Source organism: Glycine max, chromosome 20 (genome assembly GCF_000004515.6).
Source record: "Glycine max cultivar Williams 82 chromosome 20, Glycine_max_v4.0, whole genome shotgun sequence".
Taxonomy (NCBI): Eukaryota; Viridiplantae; Streptophyta; class Magnoliopsida; order Fabales; family Fabaceae; genus Glycine; species Glycine max.
This window is the reverse complement of record NC_038256.2, coordinates 45385336-45402768: the sequence shown is the minus strand read 5'-3', so window position 1 is coordinate 45402768 and position 17433 is coordinate 45385336. Positions and strand designations below refer to the sequence as shown.

The following is a 17433-nucleotide window of genomic DNA, read 5'->3' as shown; positions in this document are numbered from 1 at the left end:
TTTAATTAGAATTTGTTTTAAATATAATTTTTAAAATAATTAGTACGCAAATTTTATAGAGATATTTGTGTAATTTATATGAAATATTAGACTTAAATGATCTCATTATCACATATTTTAATTATTATATAATTTTTTAATTTAATTATTATATATAAAATTCTTATATTATTAGCATATTTTAACTAAATTATTTTAAACTTATTCCAAAGTAGTATTAATATTTACTTTTTTTCTAAATTTAATAAAATGGTATTTAATATATTTATTTGTGATATGATCTATAGGTATTTATGCTACATGCATAATGAAAATAATTATAACTTAAAAGATATAAGAATTATAAATTTAAACAATTATATAAATAAAAAAATATAAAGTCACGTCAATATTAAAAAAAACTCAAATATAATAAAATTTATCCATTTACATTTATTATTATTGTTATATTTCGTTCCTAATATTTATTTCCATATTTTTTTAGAAAAAATTTAATTTCAGAAACAAATTTTTTTCTTATTTGATTTGGTTTTCCAAATTATTTTTGTTACATTTGGTTTTCCAATTTTTTTTTTCAATTTCAGAAAGCAATTTTTTAATTGTTATTATTTATTTTCTCAATTAAATTGATTTTCCCAATTGCTTTTCTTATTTTCCATTTCCTAAACCCAGCTTCTGTCTTTTCCAGAGATTGTCATTTGTACCGTAATATATAGACAGCAAAAACGCAGAAACCGCGAAATTGTGCCTAAAATCGATGACTTCGCAAAATGGTGACGAGAGCCACCACCCACCACCGCAAGCGCAAGGTATTCATGGATGCACACTTGTTTCCGTTCACCTTTTAGCATTTTTCAACTTTAATTCGCAGAAGTAAAAAATAAAACGATTAGTTTCATTAATTTGACTAAGCTCCTTATTAGATTTCGTTTCAATAATAATTTGGTTTTGCAGCTGAAAAGGTTACTGAAGTTGGATGGTACGTTCTTGGCGAGGATCAACAACAGATTGGCCCTTACGCCTTCTCTGAGTTGTGCCGTGAGTTGAGTTATTTGAAACTGTCTCTCTCTCTGTTTTTTTTTTTTGAATGAACAAAGTGGAGTGGAGCTAGGGCTAGGTATTGTACATTTTGATTTTTGTTGTTTGTTCCCCAATTAATTAAGTGAATTCCGAGGCTGCACTGTTTCAGACTTTGGGCACATTTGTTTTATGGTGAAATTGAAACCTCTATTGTCATATTTACATGGAAATTGGTGTGGATAGAGCATTTCTTGAATGGATACCTCTCCGAAAATACGTTTGTGTGGTCTGAAGGAAGTAGTGAGTGGCAGCCCTTGTCCTCGGTTTCTGACCTGTGGGCTCAAATTAACCGGCAGGGACCTGATTCTTCAACTACTGGTATGACTTTTCTTCTCTTTCACTTAGGATTTTCCATTATTATTATTATTATTATTATTATTATTATTATTTGTATTTGTTGTTCTTGTTGTTTGCGGAGCTTAGAGACTGACCTGTTATGTAGTGTCTGCTCCTGATGTTGATGAGTTTGAAAGATGGCAAAAGGAGATTCAGGAGGTGGAGGCACAGGTGGAAGGTTCGGAATTTGGATCCTTATCTGGCAATGTTGGTGGTACTGGGGCAGGAGAAGATTCTGAGAGACCTTCGACGCCACCTGAGGGTGAAGAAGGATTTACTGATGATGATGGAACTGTATATAAGTGGGATAGGAGTCTTAGAGCTTGGGTTCCCCAGGTCCGTGCATTACATGTGTCGCTATTATTATCATCATCATCATATTTTTTTTAATCTCATACTTTGTGTGGCCAGTGATGTTCTTTGTTATATTATGATTAAATGAAGTCATGAACATAGGCTAAAGGCTTAACTAAAATTTGATGCCCAGGATTTTAGAATATCTTTAATCAAGTTGTCACTCCTTAAAATTTGAACTGTTTTTTGAGGCTTATGTGGTTTCATAGGGCTGATTTCACATTTGTCGAATTGATTAGTTGTATTTGTTTCCTTTTTTGAGCCTATTATTATGGCCTGTTAACAAGATTGACATCTGAAAGAGATGACTCAATAACACATTGCTTTGAAAACAATAGGGTCTTTTGTTTTAGATTCTGCACAAGCCAAATGGGCAATGAATCCCAATAATCAAATATTGCTGTAATAGTTCATGTTTGGCATCCAGCAGAACTTATTCTTCTTATAACACACACAATCCCCCTTGGGCAGAAGGAAAAAAAAGAAGCTTCTGCCATGCCAATGGGATTATATGTTATCCCAATAAATGGAAAAGTAGAATATTAATTTGTCAATGTGATACTGTGCACTTCCAAAATAAATAGATATACCGTGTTTGGTAATTTGGCACTTCCACATGTGATATTGGTCGAGAATATTAATGCAAGTGTAAACTTCCAAAATCAATTATAAAAAATTTAAACTAAACGGGCACTAACTATAAGGCTCTAATGGAATCTGAAACAGTCTGTAAGGAAATGTATGCCCAAATCATACGAAAGAATTTATTTTACTATCAATTTTATAATTAGAATTTTAATAGATAACATAAGAATTACTTATTTGGAGGAGTTGCAGTTACTTGTGAGATTTACTGTGTATATTTTTTTTGTCAAACAAGTGATAAATAATTATGTGTGCACCTTTCATCTTTCCTTTGAATCTATTCAGTGATTCATTGATGAAGATTGTGGCTGCTGTTCATTAATCACAATGCTGCTAGGTATTGAATTTTCATGGCTTCTGTTGGGTACTAGATCTTAAAAGTTCTAGGATTCTTTTAATTCAAAGGGAATCAATACTTCCTCTTTCTTTAAATTTCTTGAGAACCACCTCCCTATACAAGCATGAATAAGTGTTTCTCAAGTGTAAATTATTTTGTTTGTTTTTTTAATACATTAACAAGTTTTAATTTTTATGAAGTGTTAAATCTAAATATTCTACAAAACTGAATTAAGCTGAGGTGTTTCTGTTCTGGATACTCTTGTAGTTTTTTTCTTTTTACTTGGATTTGATTACTTCTCTAGTTCTCTTTCTGGTTTGGTTTCTGCCAGTCACATTTTGTTTCCTGTGAATTATGTGGTGTTTTCATTTCCCTTCTCATTATAGTACCCATAAGTGAGAATGTTGTCTTTTCAATCTTTAGGCCTGTTATACTTATTCATGTTCGCATGTATCCCTATAAATCGCAATGATGCCTTTGTATTTATTCCTTGGGCCAAGATTGTTGATTGTTTCTTGAATGTATTTTTAATTGATTTTTTTTAGTGTGATTAATGAAGTTGTGTCATAGGATTATCCAACTGGCAGCACTAAGCCTTATGGGGTTGAAGAGATGACCTTCTTGGAAGAAGAGGAAGTTTTTCCAACAATACCTAATTCTGATGCCTCTGAAAAGTTTGAAGATAGTCCAAAATTGAGTGTTTCTGTGCCTCCCTTAAAGGAAGAAGAAAATAATACCAATGTGATATCAGGTGGAAAAAGGATGCTTTCAGATCAACAAACAGACAAGAAGGTGCGCCTTTTCTTTCCATCTTATCTATCAATGGTTTCACCCTGATCCATTTTCTTATTTCTTGGTTTGACTTGGAAATGAGTACCTCTTCTGGGAGACGAATGGCATCTCTATTGATCTCATTCTGTTTCAGGAAGCTAATAAACCCCCTGATAGTTGGTTTGAATTAAAGATTAATACGCATGTTTATGTCACTGGGTTGCCTGAGGATGTTACCACTGATGAAGTAAGTATAAACTTTTCGCTCAATTTGCCTGAATCTAGTTTTTGTTGCAATAATTAACATGACATGGGTAATGTATTGCAGATTGTGGAGGTATTTTCCAAATGTGGAATTATAAAGGAGGTATATTCTATTCCAATATTATATATTGTCTATTCAATTGTAAATAGTAAAATTATAAACATTTGAGCTATAATTCATGTCATATATTAGTTTTTTACGGTTGGAAGTGTCTTAAACATGTTATATATATGGGGAAGGAAAACACTGTTGGCACTCTATAAATTAATGATACAGTAGCTCTTCAATACTGCCAAAAGTATGTATGAATTAACATTTCTACATATGGAAGAGCAAAGTATGTTGCATATCATGTTTGTCCTTTTCAATGCCATCATGCGGGTTTTGATAGTAAGCCTTGTATTTGTGATGAAAATTTGGTGGGCCTGTCTTTCCCTTTTCTGGGCACATGCACGTGCCAATGCCCTAACCATAAGTGAATCACAAGGGCCTAGCAACTTTTACAAGAAACTGAGGGCATCGTGACTCACACTGGCTTCTTATGAATCCATGATCATGGTTATAATAGGACCCCGAAACCAAAAGACCTCGTGTGAAGCTCTATGTTGATAAAGAGACAGGAAGGAAAAAGGGAGATGCTCTGGTTACATATCTTAAGGTAACTGTTTTCCTTATTGTTCTGCCTGTGACATATAGCTGTGGATGTAACAGGGTTTCAATTATGTTTGCATTTACTAGGAACCTTCTGTGGCTTTGGCAATTCAAATTTTGGATGGAGCACCTCTTCGCCCTGGTGGCAAGATTCCTATGTCTGTCAGCCAGGCTAAATTTGAGCAGAAAGGTAAATATTTTTGGATTCTTAATATTTCCTATGACAACTTCTGGAAATCCATGTATTAAATTAAAAATTTTGTATTTATTATGCATGCTGTTGCTTGATGGAGCTTTCTTATGCAGGAGACAAGTTTGTATCCAAGCAAGTAGACGGTAAAAAGAAAAAGAAATTGAAAAAGGTGGAAGACAAAATGCTTGGATGGGGTATGTTTGGTCTCCCAAAATTTTAAAGTTGATTTTCTGGAATATGATTCCCTGTTCAATCTTTGATTTAGCCTAATTTCCCCCTTTTCATTTATTTATTTTTGAATTAAAATGCAATATTGATTTACATTCTGGAAATATTTTTACAAGAAATTTCTAGATGGTGTAAGTGGGTCAAGTCTGTACTTGTGTCAATAGATTCTTTGTTGTGTATTGAGAAAGGTTTTCAAATTGTGAATCACCAATCTAATTTTTGAATTTTGAATCATAATTTGTATCAAATCATAAGATTTAGAGACAATAAAAAATCACTTCAAATATCTCATAGATGATATATAGTTTTCGATGTAATATTTTTATACTTAAAAGAGATAAAACAATTTAACAATAAGTCTTATAAAACAAAATTATTAGTTATATCTGAGTTTGTCAAGCCTTTATTTTAGAAGAATGGAAAGGAAGCAAGAAATAGCCAAAATATAGTGCATGCATTAAATGAGTGTGTGACAAATAAAGTAGTGGAATAATCAAATAGGCACTAATGCCCCTTCAATTCCTTAATTTAACAATTTAAACTTATATGACTTGTCAATTTTTTTTCAAGAGAATTGGTGAAAGAAAAGAAAATAATTGTTGAATTGTGTCATTCATATCAAATTATCAATGATCCGAAATTGTACAAATTCATTCATGTGTCATAAGATACAAAGTCATTTGAGATTTATCATATGATATGAATTGCTAGGTAGCCGAATTGTTGGATTCAAATCGTGAATTGAAAGATTGTAATAACTATGCTAGAAATAGATAAAAACAACTTGACCATATGTCATAGAACCAATTTATTAGTTATATTTGAGTTTGTGAACCTTTATCTTAGAAGAAAATTTGGAAATGAAGCAATGAAATAACTACTGAGTGCATTTTGGAGCTAACTAATTGATGTCTCATTGAAGTCTGTAATATAGTATTCTTTGAATAGTGGAGCCATTGCAAATTTTGAGAATCGTTTAAATTTTTTATTACTAGAATGTATTCTGTTGTCTTGTCTGCTTTTGATGATGGTGGATCTAGAAAGCATGCTATGCTCACATGTCATATTCAAAATCCTTTTCAATCTCAGTAGTGTGAGAAGTTTAGATTATTTTGGTTGACTTGAGATTTTTAGATTCATTTTCAGAGTTAATTTCTTGTTTTGTTTAGCATGCATCCCTGATAGTCATGTCTTTCTCATTGTATGGCTCAGGTGGTCGCGATGATGCAAAAGTTTCAATTCCAGCAACTGTTATCCTTCGTTATATGTTCGCTCCAGCTGAAATGAGGGTTGGTGTTACTTAATTTTGCTTGTTTTCTTGATACAATTATCACACTAGAAACTTGCTATAAAAGTTGCCATACCTCCCCATCATTTTGGACAGGGTTTTATAGACCACAGAAACATTGAAGTTTTTTACATTTTTAAAAGTTCTAACAGTTCTAACGTACATATTTAGAATAAGTATTTTATGTGATCAAAATTAATCTTTTTTTTTTCTGTTGTGATGGTAATGATTATTATTGTGATGTTCCACATGAGCTAGAAATATGACCAAAATATTTCTTACAAGGTTTGCGCCATCCTCCCCCTTGACCTAGTTTTTAGGGATAAGTTAAACTTGATCCATTTCTAATATGGTATCGGAGCATCTAGTCTCGATGTTGGGCCTTGTAGATGTCTTGTCTTGCAAACTTCACACTCCAAATGTGCAGTCCTCAGAATGAGTGTTTAGATGTCCCACATTGGCTAGGAATTTGGCCAAAATACTCCTTATGGGCCCAGACAATCTCTCCCCTTAGTTAACTTTTGAATTTGAGTTATGCATTCCTGCTTTTCTCATATGACTGTCGAATTAAAATTTGCTCTCTCAGGAATTATAATTTGGTGCTGCTATTTCTCATGTTGGACATTTGCTGATATTACCCTATCTACGCAGGCTGATGAAAATCTGCATTTAGAACTAGAAGAAGATGTTAAAGAGGAGTGTACAAAGCTTGGTCCTGTGGATTCAGTCAAGGTAGTTAATCTATATGCCTTAAAAAATGAATAGAATTGCTATTCTTTTCTTTTTCCATTTTTTTTCTCTTTTCTAATAAATATTTTGTTATCAGTTAAATCAATTGAGTGAAAAATACTTCTACGTTTTGTTTTTCCTTTACTTCTATGATTCCTTTAGTCCTTACTAAATCTGTGATGTTATAGGTGTGCCTAAGGCTATGTTTGGATGGTGGGTTTGGGAGGTGAAGGTTTTAAGTAAACTTAGCCCTTGCTTAGGAGTGTTTTAAAATGAAGGGAGAAAAGTTTTAGATATATTATCAATTTATTATGCAACTCTTGAAGCCTCTGTTATTAAATTTTATGAACATCTAAAGTTTCCCTATATTATAAATTTGTGTATTGTCATCTTGAACGAGTGATTCTAGATTTATTCTTCAACAAAAGCATCGTTAGAAGTTTTTCTTACATGAAAGCGTTTTTAGGAGTTGTTATCACTCTCATTGAGCCACATCATATCCTAAGATCATAAATTGATCATTTAATATATTTTTTATTCCTTTCAAATTTAATTTGATTTAATAACTAGTTCAAAAAATTTCTTTTTCAACTATCTCAAACCACTTTCTTTTTATCTTTACCTGTACTTGATTTTCTTAACCATTTGTCTCTTTCAATTTATCATTTTCTTTTTTATTTCTAAAGTGAATTTCAATATTTTCTTAAAAGAAATTGTCAATAGTTAAAAATAACCTTGTAGGACAATACAAATTATTTATTGTAAATCCAACATATAATTTATATATTAAAAAATATTTATTTATTACCAATTTTAATTATAATATAATTTATATTTTAAAAATATTTATTTGTTATGAACTTTAATTTAGTGGCATTTTTGGTTAGAACATTAGTTGGGTTCCATAACTGCCATGTAGGTAGGTAAATCTAATGGAACAAGTTTCATGACTTAAATCAATAAATCAAAATTATGCCCCAAAGTTGAAAAAGATCACTGTTTCAAAAGGGCAACATTGACCCAAATTTGAGAGATAAAGGATCAAAATAATTTTTTTAAAAAGATAAAAAGACCAAAACGAATTTTTGTAAAAATATAAGGTACCAAAAATATACTTTAGCCTTGCAAATATTGTACTATTTCTTGTCCATGCCTATAGTTTGAGATGTCCAAGCTGATAAAATATGTAGTCTGAGTCCTTGTAACACTGCTTCCAGTGAGTTATGACTTGATTACATTATGCTATGACAGCTGTCGACAGAATTAACTTGGAAATTGTATGTATCTTCTACTTCATTTACTTGATTTATATATTTCCATAATTTTGTGTAATATATCTTCTCACACCCTTGCCCTAGTTTTTAGAAATTTTGTTGTATCCTGAGTGTGTACTGTAGTAGTGTTACTAATCTACTCATACCTATCATATTCATGCAACTATTGTATTTGTGTTCCCTAATTTTGTCTCTTCTTTTTCATGTTTGCTGCTTGTTTTCTCCTGGAGATATGTGAGAATCATCCTCAGGGAGTTGTTTTGGTAAGATTCAAGGATAGGAAGGATGCCCAAAAGTGCATAGAATTGATGAACGGACGATGGTAATTATATCTGTTTTGTCCATTTTCTTCTTGTTCAATATATGCATAACCTTCATGTTGTAGCAACTTACTGCATCATATAAGCAGCATGCTCGACCTGGACCTGATGACTTTCTGTAGTTGACCATCTCCAAATCTGATTTTAGATATTCATCATCAACTAGGAAACTTACTATTAAAATAGTTGAAACATACAGTGTTTCAGGGGCAGAAACTGAGGTGGTTATAAAAGAATCGTATAATTCAGTAGGTGGTTATAAAAAAAAACCCCATATAATTATGCTTAATTATATGATTCAATCTTTTTCTGTTTGCAAATTAATTTAAGTCTTATGACACTCATTTAGTCTTATGATAAGTTGTTCGATTTTTAGTATTATTACACCTGGATAAAGTCTTAAAACACTCCTTTTTATTTCTTACCTTTTCTTGAACACTTCCATTCTACCACCAAGATTCCTTATCACTCAATCCCAAACCTTTTGATTCTCCTAAGATTGGTTTAGCAATTTTCTTAAACATCTTATCCCAAATGAGATTAGCACTACTTTGTGATTCCCATTTTTCTTCCTCTATAATTTTCTTCTTAAAAGTCAAATGTTTATCTCCCTTAAGCTGCCACTATTTGATTCTTTGATTTTTGTTTTCTGTTCTTAAAACGGACATCAAGGATTAAGACCCCATGTTGTGTAATTAGACTTTCTCTTGGAATCACCTTGCACTTGCAAGCTCTTTAATAAGTGATTAGATTATAGTTTCCTATGAGAATCTTTTCTTGTCATTTTTGCAGTTGTTTTTACCTTTTCTTTTCTCCTTTATTTCTCATTTGTATCTTCATTTACCTTTTCCTTTGTATATCAACTCTAGCCATTCTTTTCCTCATTTATTTTATCAGGTTTGGTGGTAGACAGATACATGCCAGTGAAGATGATGGTTCGGTTAACCATGCCTTAGTCCGGGATCTGGAAGAAGATGTCATTCGGCTGGAGCAGTTTGGTGCTGAACTTGAAGGTGACTGAGTTAATGAGAATAGCATTGCACCAGATTCACCGTTCCATATAAGTCCGGACCTAGGAATATTTCACGATGGCTGGAGCTTTTGGATTACTAGGTCATCACTTTTCTCGGTTTTGCAATGATATATTAGTTTTCCTTATGTAATTGGGAAAAGCAAAAATGAAATAGAGGAGAAAAGAAGTTACTGATTTGGCTAGCTCATCTTATTTGGAAAATTGTATCACACCCTGCGTGTAGTGTAGCATTCAGTTATTCCAAGTCACAGATTTTGAGTTATGACATGTGACAATGCAGTTAAATTTGAACTGTTAGATTAATTTAAGTTATCTTAACCGTTGGAGTAAGACACTTGAGCATGTAAAAAATCGTATGGGATTGTATGCGTAGTAAAAGAATCGTTCCATTCCATAGGGTAACAAAAAAAAAAAGGTAAATACCATGGGGCATTGTAGCCGTTGGTGATGGTCACCCTATGATAGGTTTGTAATTGCATTGATTTGATGATTGCTGTGGGTTTTCACAATTTCATTTTACATAAGGTACGTGTCTTGTGCTGCCAAATCTCGTTAACGGTTCCATGTAAGATAATTGAAGTATTAATGACTGAAAAAGGTACACGGGATTTTCTATATATATATATATATATATATATATATAAAGAAAAAGGTGCTCGGGAAGTACATGTAGGAAATTGCCATTTCCCAGTATAAAATTTCAGTTAGCTTGTTTTTCTTGACACGCATCAAACATATATGGATTATCTAATTGTTTCATTATTTTTCTCCTGCTTTTCCATCCCCTCATTGGTGCATTTTGACATGGAGAACTTTAAACAACTGATCCGAAAATTAGTAATGGATCACTCAAAAAACAATTACCTAAACTAAGTTGACTGAGTCAACTTAGTCCATGTTTGGCTGATTGGTTTTCAAGTAAAAAAGTACTTTTAAGGTAAAAGTAATTTTGTCAAAAGGATTATGAATCTTATTTTTATTTTCATTTGTTGGAGTTGCAATGAAATGTGGGTGTAACATTTTTAACTTCAATCTACACATACACTTAAAGTTCGATTCGTGCATAGATTATGTCTCCTTGATCAATAGTTTAATTAAAAACTCATTGATTAAGTATTTCAGTTAAATATGTTATTTTCCTTAAAAAAATTCTCTTAATTTTTTTTAGTTCAATTTTTTTAGTATTTTAGTTTCTATTATTTTCCACTGTTAATATTTTGTCTTTACTATCAAGTATGTTAAATGATGACACAATAATCATAATATTTTTTTAAAAAATATATTTTTAATTTTTCATTAACTAATTTTGTGTTATTAATTAATGTAAAAACATCATTTGAATAGGTAATAAGTATGATAAGAGAGGTCATTAAGAACCGCAATGAATATTCCTAACTTCATCAAGATCATTCCCCATTACCAACCTTATTTAAAATATAGATGAGTTAAGATAAATAAAAAAAACAAAACAAAACAAAGGATAGTGTTAAAATACCTTAAAAAGTGTTATTAACATTTAAAAGAAAATAATTCACTTCAATATTTTAAATAAGGTTGGTAATGTGACGAGACAGGCACAACTAGGAGCCCCCATAACTTCGTCGAATACCTATGAATTTGAAAGATATATACGGATAATTACCAGCACCCATGTAACTTTAAAGCCAATATGTATATTAAAATATATTTTTTAATGCATGCTTATATAAAACAAAGTAGAACAACTTATTTTATATATAATTAAAAGTATTTAAGTAATTTTAAATTGTGAGCACCTACGATATCATTATTAATCTGTTGCATACTCAAGACTAACTCAAGATTATGAGTTAATTTGAAAAAATTTCACATTAATTAATTCGAGTGCATGACGGTATATGAAATACTTTGTAATCTATGGTTAATTTACTCAAAATATAATAAAAAATAAGAGAAGTGTTAATTAGTATCCAAAGAGTATTATTTAAGGAACACAATATTTTTATTGAGAAAAAAAATTATATTATTTATTATTATTTTTATAATTTATACCATAAGTATTTTTTTTAATTCTTCAATCAATGTCGTTATCATCGAAGAAAATGCAACTTTCCTTGGCACCATTGTCAATTCAATTGGTTTCTAAAAATATAGGAGAAAGTAATTTACTTAAAAAGGAACTGAAAGAAAAAAGGAATTGATGCAGAGAAGGTACTAGTTTAGTGTCACGAAAATAACCCGCAGACGCAAACGTGAAAACACAGACAAGACGCATACGTCCGTCTCAACGGTAGATCCCTTCTCTCTTTTCTCCCTTTCCCCCGTTTCTCTTCTCTCAGGCAACTCCTCAATCACGCTTTTCGTTTTTTTTTTTTTTTTTTTTACAGTTCATTCGAAATTTCCCTTTTCTTTTTCATTTTCCCCCTCTTTTTCCTTCTCATATGTTTTGCACCGTGATTAACTTCATTGATTAACGTATCTGGTGAAATTTCAGTCACATTGCGAACTTATCTGAACTTGATTCAGTTTTTACATGCTGCATCTTTTGTTATTATTATTATTATTATTATTATACTTTGCCTAACTTGTTGTATATGTAATAGTTCGATTTCCGTGTCCTTGGTTTGCGTGTTTATCTGTTAGTGTTTGGGTAAAGAGAGTGTATCCATATTATACATCATAATCTTCTTCTTCTTTGCTCTGGACACGCGCCAATCAGCACGATCACTGGGTTTGGAATTGATGTGCCTGGTTACATGGTATTTCACCGTTAGTTGCTGAGTTTTATTTTGAAATTTGAATTGAAATAAGAGTGTTGATTATTAATGGTTTAACTGAACCCCTAGTTTCTAGTTCATTCTTTTCTCTTTCTTTTGTTTTGTTTTGAGTAGTGATTGCTGCACAACTAGATATGATTAGCTATGAGTTTTAAAATGAGTCAGTTAAATTCAAGAGGAGTTGTAGGGACCACTCATTTATTGAAAGATCAATTAATATGTGTGTGTTTGTGTTTGTGTTTTGGAGACAGATTTTAGAGAGAGAAATCCTGATTCAATGAATTGCATGTGTTTTCTGTCATAACTAAACAAGGTTGATTAGACAGTTGGTGGACGGTCGTGCAAGGCACGGGGGGTGGGGGGCTTATCTTTATAAAGACAATAAATATATTTTGGATGAGAAATTGATTGTTGAGTAGTAGGAAATGATTTTAGAAAAGAGTTTTGAAAACCAAAAAGTGAGAAGAAAATCAAGCATGCCCTTAATGTCTTTATACGAGTCCATAAGAGATTTCGTTTGTCTTCTTCATTACTGTAACCTGTTAGGTCTTTGTATTTCGATTATGTATTGTCTATGGACATAGAAATAATGAAAATCAGTCTGATGATTTTAATATGATGAGATGAGGACTTGTTTGGAGAATAGTTATCATTGCTGTTTCTAAGAGCGGTGTTCAAAGATTCCAGAGGAATTCTAGTTAGGTAGTTGGTGGTGGTTTGTCTCAACATGTTATATGAGGATCACTTTATTGAGTAGAATTTTTTAAAGATGCAAAGGAAAATATTGTGAATATTAGAGGACATTATTTGTTATAGCCGTAAAAGAAGGGTTGTTTCATCTATGCACTTCTTGGTGTGGCTTGAGTAAAATACTTTGAAGTAATTGTCTCAGATCTGGCATGGGATAGCAGAGGATCTTTTTTGTGGCCTCTCTTTGGTGTTTGGTACACTCTCTCTTTGAGGGAACTTACATACCAAATGTAGAGGGACATACTATATTTCTTTTCTATCTTTTTTGTGCCTGTGTTTTGATGGATTTAGCTTGTTCTGTAATCTTTCATTCTTTGTTCTAATAATATCATCCTTTGTCCTTCCACCCAAAAAATAATTATAATAATTTGGCTATTTGTTATAAAAGCTGGTTACATCCTTTATGCTCCATAAACCTACTGCACTCTATAGACGTTAGCATCATTGTTTGAGACATGACAACATTTGTGGATTAGACCTAGTACAACAACAACTACCTTCCCTTATCCCATTAGATTATATTATGCCCGGATCAAAACAACATAAAAATAATCTTGATTGATTCTTGAAATCATATTGCCTTTGGTTATAGATATGGGTTTACCTGACATTTCTTATTTAATGTTTAAGTTTTACCCTTTTGTATTGTTTAAGAAAATCACCTTATCTCTCAGTAAGAATTATCTAATCCATTTTTAATTAATACCAGTGTTTGAGATTATAAAGACTTAGTGGAAGGGTAAGCTGAAGTTGAAGAGTTGAGGGGAAAACAAGCAGTGAAGGAGGTTGAGGTATTTATATTTGTTGAATTTACCTTCTGCATAATTTTCTATCTAGATATCTAAGAAAATAACAATCCAAAATGATTTAGAACCCATAATTTAGAGTTTTACCTTGAAAATTTTAAAACTTACCATCACATGGGCTGTCCTTTGCCAACAATTATTTTTTTGGGGTCAAATAAGTTCCCCTCTAAAACAAAAGATGGATTGAAATATGTTTAGAAGTCTTTGATCTTTTTCTTTTACTACCCTTCTTTTTCATTAAATCCGCTATTTTACCAATCTAAGTTCCAATGTTAGTTGGGTTGTGGGAAATGCCTGTTTGCAAGCCAAAATTGCAATCAACCTCAATTTTTACCTTCTGTTCCAGTGTTCCCACATTAATCTCTTGAAAAGATTTATAACTCCATACCTTGATTTTTGTTATGCTAGGAGGAAAAGATTTAGCACTATGCTTTGTTTTTTGTTATGTTATAAAGTAAAGATAATATGTATAATATAAAACCTTTTATCAGGGTTTAATCAAGGCTAGAAGCTAATGTTGAAATCAATTTTGCTGTGGGTAGTTCAATGACTTTAGTTGGATATTTTTCTGATTCTTTTGATCAATCCTCCTTTCCTAAAAAGGTTAATACTGGTGGTCTTCCTTTTTCATGCTTCTCTAGTTTTCCTTCCCGTAACTAACAGGTGACAGGATCAGTCCAACACACTAATATAAGCATAATATTACCTATGCATAATAGGTGACAATTGGTTCTTCAACTCTTTGCTTTTACTGATAAACTTTACCAAAAGTACTACTTTAGCATCCAAGTTTGATTGATCAGAGACTGTAACTGTGTAACATCTTATTAGCTTCTACAAAAATAGATTTTTTTTATAGTCTCTATTTTTTAAAAATAATTATGAAAAAGAATTCAAAATACCTAAGAAACTATTTTTATTTTTATTTCTAATTTCTCTGGTTCTGTTGACCCTATGTTAAATTATGGTACAGTTGAATTGTCATTATATATGAGATACTTTTTAGCACTCGAGGTTGAGAGTTCTGATATTTTAAACTTGCCCATCTGTTGGTTGTATTGCCAGATCTGTGGTTTATTGGGCAATTGTTTCCATTTTTTGAAACAATATTCATGCTTCTTTGGGCAAGGTTATTATTTTGATTTGATTCTCACTTGAAGTAACATTTCTTTTTCTCAAGAAACAGTAATGGAAAAAAAACTGGAAATAATTTACTGTTGAGAATACTCTCTACTCTCTAGATATGAATAGAAGTCATAGAATTAATATAATACTTCATTGACAGTGGTGCATATTGGAAACTCATGCTTTCAGGTACTCAATAAAGTTTTGATTTGTTTGAATTGGGGGGCTTGTTGCCAATGTTGGATACAGTTGTATGTGCTAGAAACAGTCAACAGTCGCTTCATAAGGTAAATATATTATATATTCAAGATTCTTATGGAACTACAATGTGTTTCACTGATATAGCCTTCCTGTCTTCTGTAATTCTTTGTTAGCAGATCCTCTTTTGTTTTCTGATCCTTGTTCTCATCTTAGGTGAAGTTGACATTCTAGTAGTGGAAAGGGCCAGAGTCGAGATGATTATATATGTTTGATTTGCCTCTACACACTGGCAATCCTTAGGTCTGACAGATGGCTTTTTATAATGAAGAAGAGAAGACTGAAGACTACCTCTTCAAGATTGTTTTAATTGGTGATTCAGCTGTAGGGAAATCAAATTTACTTGCACGATTTGCCAGAGATGAGTTTTATCCTAATTCAAAGTCAACTATAGGAGTAGAGTTTCAAACTCAGAAGATGGATATTAATGGGAAGGAAGTTAAAGCACAGATATGGGACACTGCTGGGCAGGAGAGGTTCAGAGCTGTTACATCTGCATATTATAGGGGTGCAGTTGGAGCTCTTCTGGTGTATGATATCAGTCGGCGCCAAACGTTTGATAGCATAGGCCGATGGCTTAATGAACTTCACAGTAAGAATTACAATTATGTTTGAACCCTTTTTACCATCTTGAAGTGTTTCTCATGCTTATTTTCTTTGTGAGGTTTCTTCTGATTTAGGTAATTGTTAACTTGTCCTTCAATTCGGTATTGGTACCATATATAAAAACATTGTGATTATGATACTGAAATTTAATGGCTTATTGGTACTTAATATGGTTCTATTTAAACAAGATTATAATCCTTTTTTTTTTCTCTTAAGGTGATTCGGTTTAATTAGTTAATGAAACATTATCTTATTGAATGTATCATGGGGATGTTAAATTCTGAATTGCATTTAATTTTTCTCTTTTCTGCTTTGACTTTTTGCATTTTTATGTTATTCTTGTTGGTCTTTTTTTTAATATTAATATAATACATAATAGGCACTTGTATAAATATACACCTTGTAATAAACGTGTAAAATAGTTGATTTTTTTAGGCTTGTTTGGAAAAAACTTCTCCATAAGTACTTACAGAAGAAAATAAAAATAAGTTTTTTCCATAAACTATAATTAGCTTATGCGTAAGTTAAAAGGAAAAGCTAAATGAAAGAGATTCTACAAATTAGTTTATCCATAAGCTAATTTGAGATACGTTTATTTCTATTTACTTCATTTTTTCTGCATGCTTATGGAGAAGTTTATCAAAATAAGACCTAGTCATGAGCTTGTATTGATAGGCCACATGTTTATTCTTTTTCTTGCTTCAAAACATATATATTCACATATTTTGATTGTGAATGTGATAAAAACAAGTATTAAATGGACTGGTTTATTATTTAACAGCTCACTCTGACATGAACGTTGTGACAATACTTGTTGGGAACAAGTCAGATCTTAAAGATGCAAGGGAGGTGGCTACCGCGGAAGGCAAGGCCTTAGCTGAGGCACAGGGTTTGTTCTTCATGGAGACATCAGCTCTTGATTCATCAAATGTAGCAGCTGCTTTTGAAACTGTTGTAAAGGAGATTTACAACATCCTAAGTCGGAAGGTTATGATGTCTCAAGAGCTCAACAAACAGGATGTTACCCGAATTGAAAATGGAAAGACTGTTGTACTACAAGGGGAAGGGGAAGGGGACGGAGAAGCAGATGCCCAGTCTAAAAAAAGATGTTGTTCATCTTAGGTTTTGATAATATGTCCCCTCCTAGACTGAGTTTTTATTATAATTATTCAACCGATCCTGAAAATGTAACTCAGATCGATTTATCGTTAAATGTTCACTGAGATTTTGGAGTAGAAATTGTTAATACGTTGGAAGGATTACAAATATGAGAAGAATTTAGTGAAACTGGTTCTTAAATGACACTAGAAAAAAATATAGATAGTTAAAATAGAAGAGTTACGATAATTATAATGAGAAGCACTAAAATATCCAAATTTTCCTTTATTTTACGTGTGCACGAAAAATCATATAAAATAATTCAGATATTTATCTTTAATATTTCAGTGTATAACTTTGAAAGCATTTGTTAATAACTACTTCGCCAACGATTATTCGAATAGGCATTTATAAATTATTTTGACGGCTCAAAAGATTTTAACTTGTGAAACATTGCAAAATAATGAAAATATAAATTCAGAAAAAATTTCAATAACCAATCCTTTAATGTGTCGTACTATTTGACTAAG

The 17433-nt window shown here is 31.7% G+C and overlaps 2 protein-coding genes across 7 annotated transcripts; both read left to right on the top strand.

Annotated features, from left to right (window-relative positions):
- Window positions 1-667: 667 nt before the first annotated feature.
- Window positions 668-9834, top strand: LOC100789709 (splicing factor U2AF-associated protein 2). Of its 3 annotated transcripts, XM_003556387.4 has the most exons (14): window positions 668-809; window positions 955-1038; window positions 1264-1398; window positions 1523-1752; window positions 3323-3544; window positions 3678-3770; window positions 3852-3890; window positions 4357-4446; window positions 4527-4629; window positions 4746-4826; window positions 6073-6149; window positions 6800-6880; window positions 8382-8473; window positions 9369-9834. In XM_003556387.4, exons 1-14 carry the CDS (start codon window positions 758-760, stop codon window positions 9490-9492), a joined length of 1503 nt encoding a protein of 500 aa, XP_003556435.1. In that variant the 5' UTR covers window positions 668-757; the 3' UTR covers window positions 9493-9834. The 3 variants fall into 3 exon arrangements, with proteins under 3 accessions (XP_003556435.1, XP_006606428.1, XP_040869372.1); XM_006606365.3 differs by lacking the exon at window positions 668-809 and having other exon boundaries at window positions 952-1038; window positions 3340-3544; XM_041013438.1 differs by lacking the exon at window positions 668-809 and having other exon boundaries at window positions 957-1398; window positions 3340-3544.
- A 1848-nt stretch (window positions 9835-11682) lies between these two features.
- Window positions 11683-17092, top strand: LOC100789187 (ras-related protein RABA5a-like). 4 transcript variants are annotated; one of them, NM_001255739.3, is made up of 5 exons: window positions 11683-11773; window positions 13720-13801; window positions 15131-15228; window positions 15356-15791; window positions 16587-17040. In NM_001255739.3, the coding sequence occupies exons 4-5, from the start codon at window positions 15452-15454 to the stop codon at window positions 16925-16927; spliced, it is 681 nt and encodes a 226-aa protein (NP_001242668.2). In that variant the 5' UTR covers window positions 11683-11773; window positions 13720-13801; window positions 15131-15228; window positions 15356-15451; the 3' UTR covers window positions 16928-17040. The 4 variants fall into 4 exon arrangements, with proteins under 4 accessions (NP_001242668.2, XP_014627720.1, XP_040868988.1 ...); XM_041013054.1 differs by having other exon boundaries at window positions 11691-11822; window positions 16587-17092; XM_006605284.4 differs by lacking the exon at window positions 11683-11773 and adding an exon at window positions 11776-12242 and having other exon boundaries at window positions 16587-17092.
- Window positions 17093-17433: the final 341 nt, after the last annotated feature.

Coding starts and splice junctions, on each gene's coding strand:
- LOC100789187 (XM_014772234.3), top strand. CDS start 15,452: ATGGCTTTTTATAATGAAGAAGAGAAGACTGAAGACTACCTCTTCAAG. Junction 15,792..16,586: donor ATGGCTTAATGAACTTCACA/GTAAGAATTACA, acceptor ATTATTTAACAG/CTCACTCTGACATGAACGTT.
- LOC100789709 (XM_003556387.4), top strand. CDS start 758: ATGACTTCGCAAAATGGTGACGAGAGCCACCACCCACCACCGCAAGCG. Junction 1,753..3,322: donor TTAGAGCTTGGGTTCCCCAG/GTCCGTGCATTA, acceptor GTTGTGTCATAG/GATTATCCAACTGGCAGCAC. Junction 4,447..4,526: donor CTCTGGTTACATATCTTAAG/GTAACTGTTTTC, acceptor TGCATTTACTAG/GAACCTTCTGTGGCTTTGGC.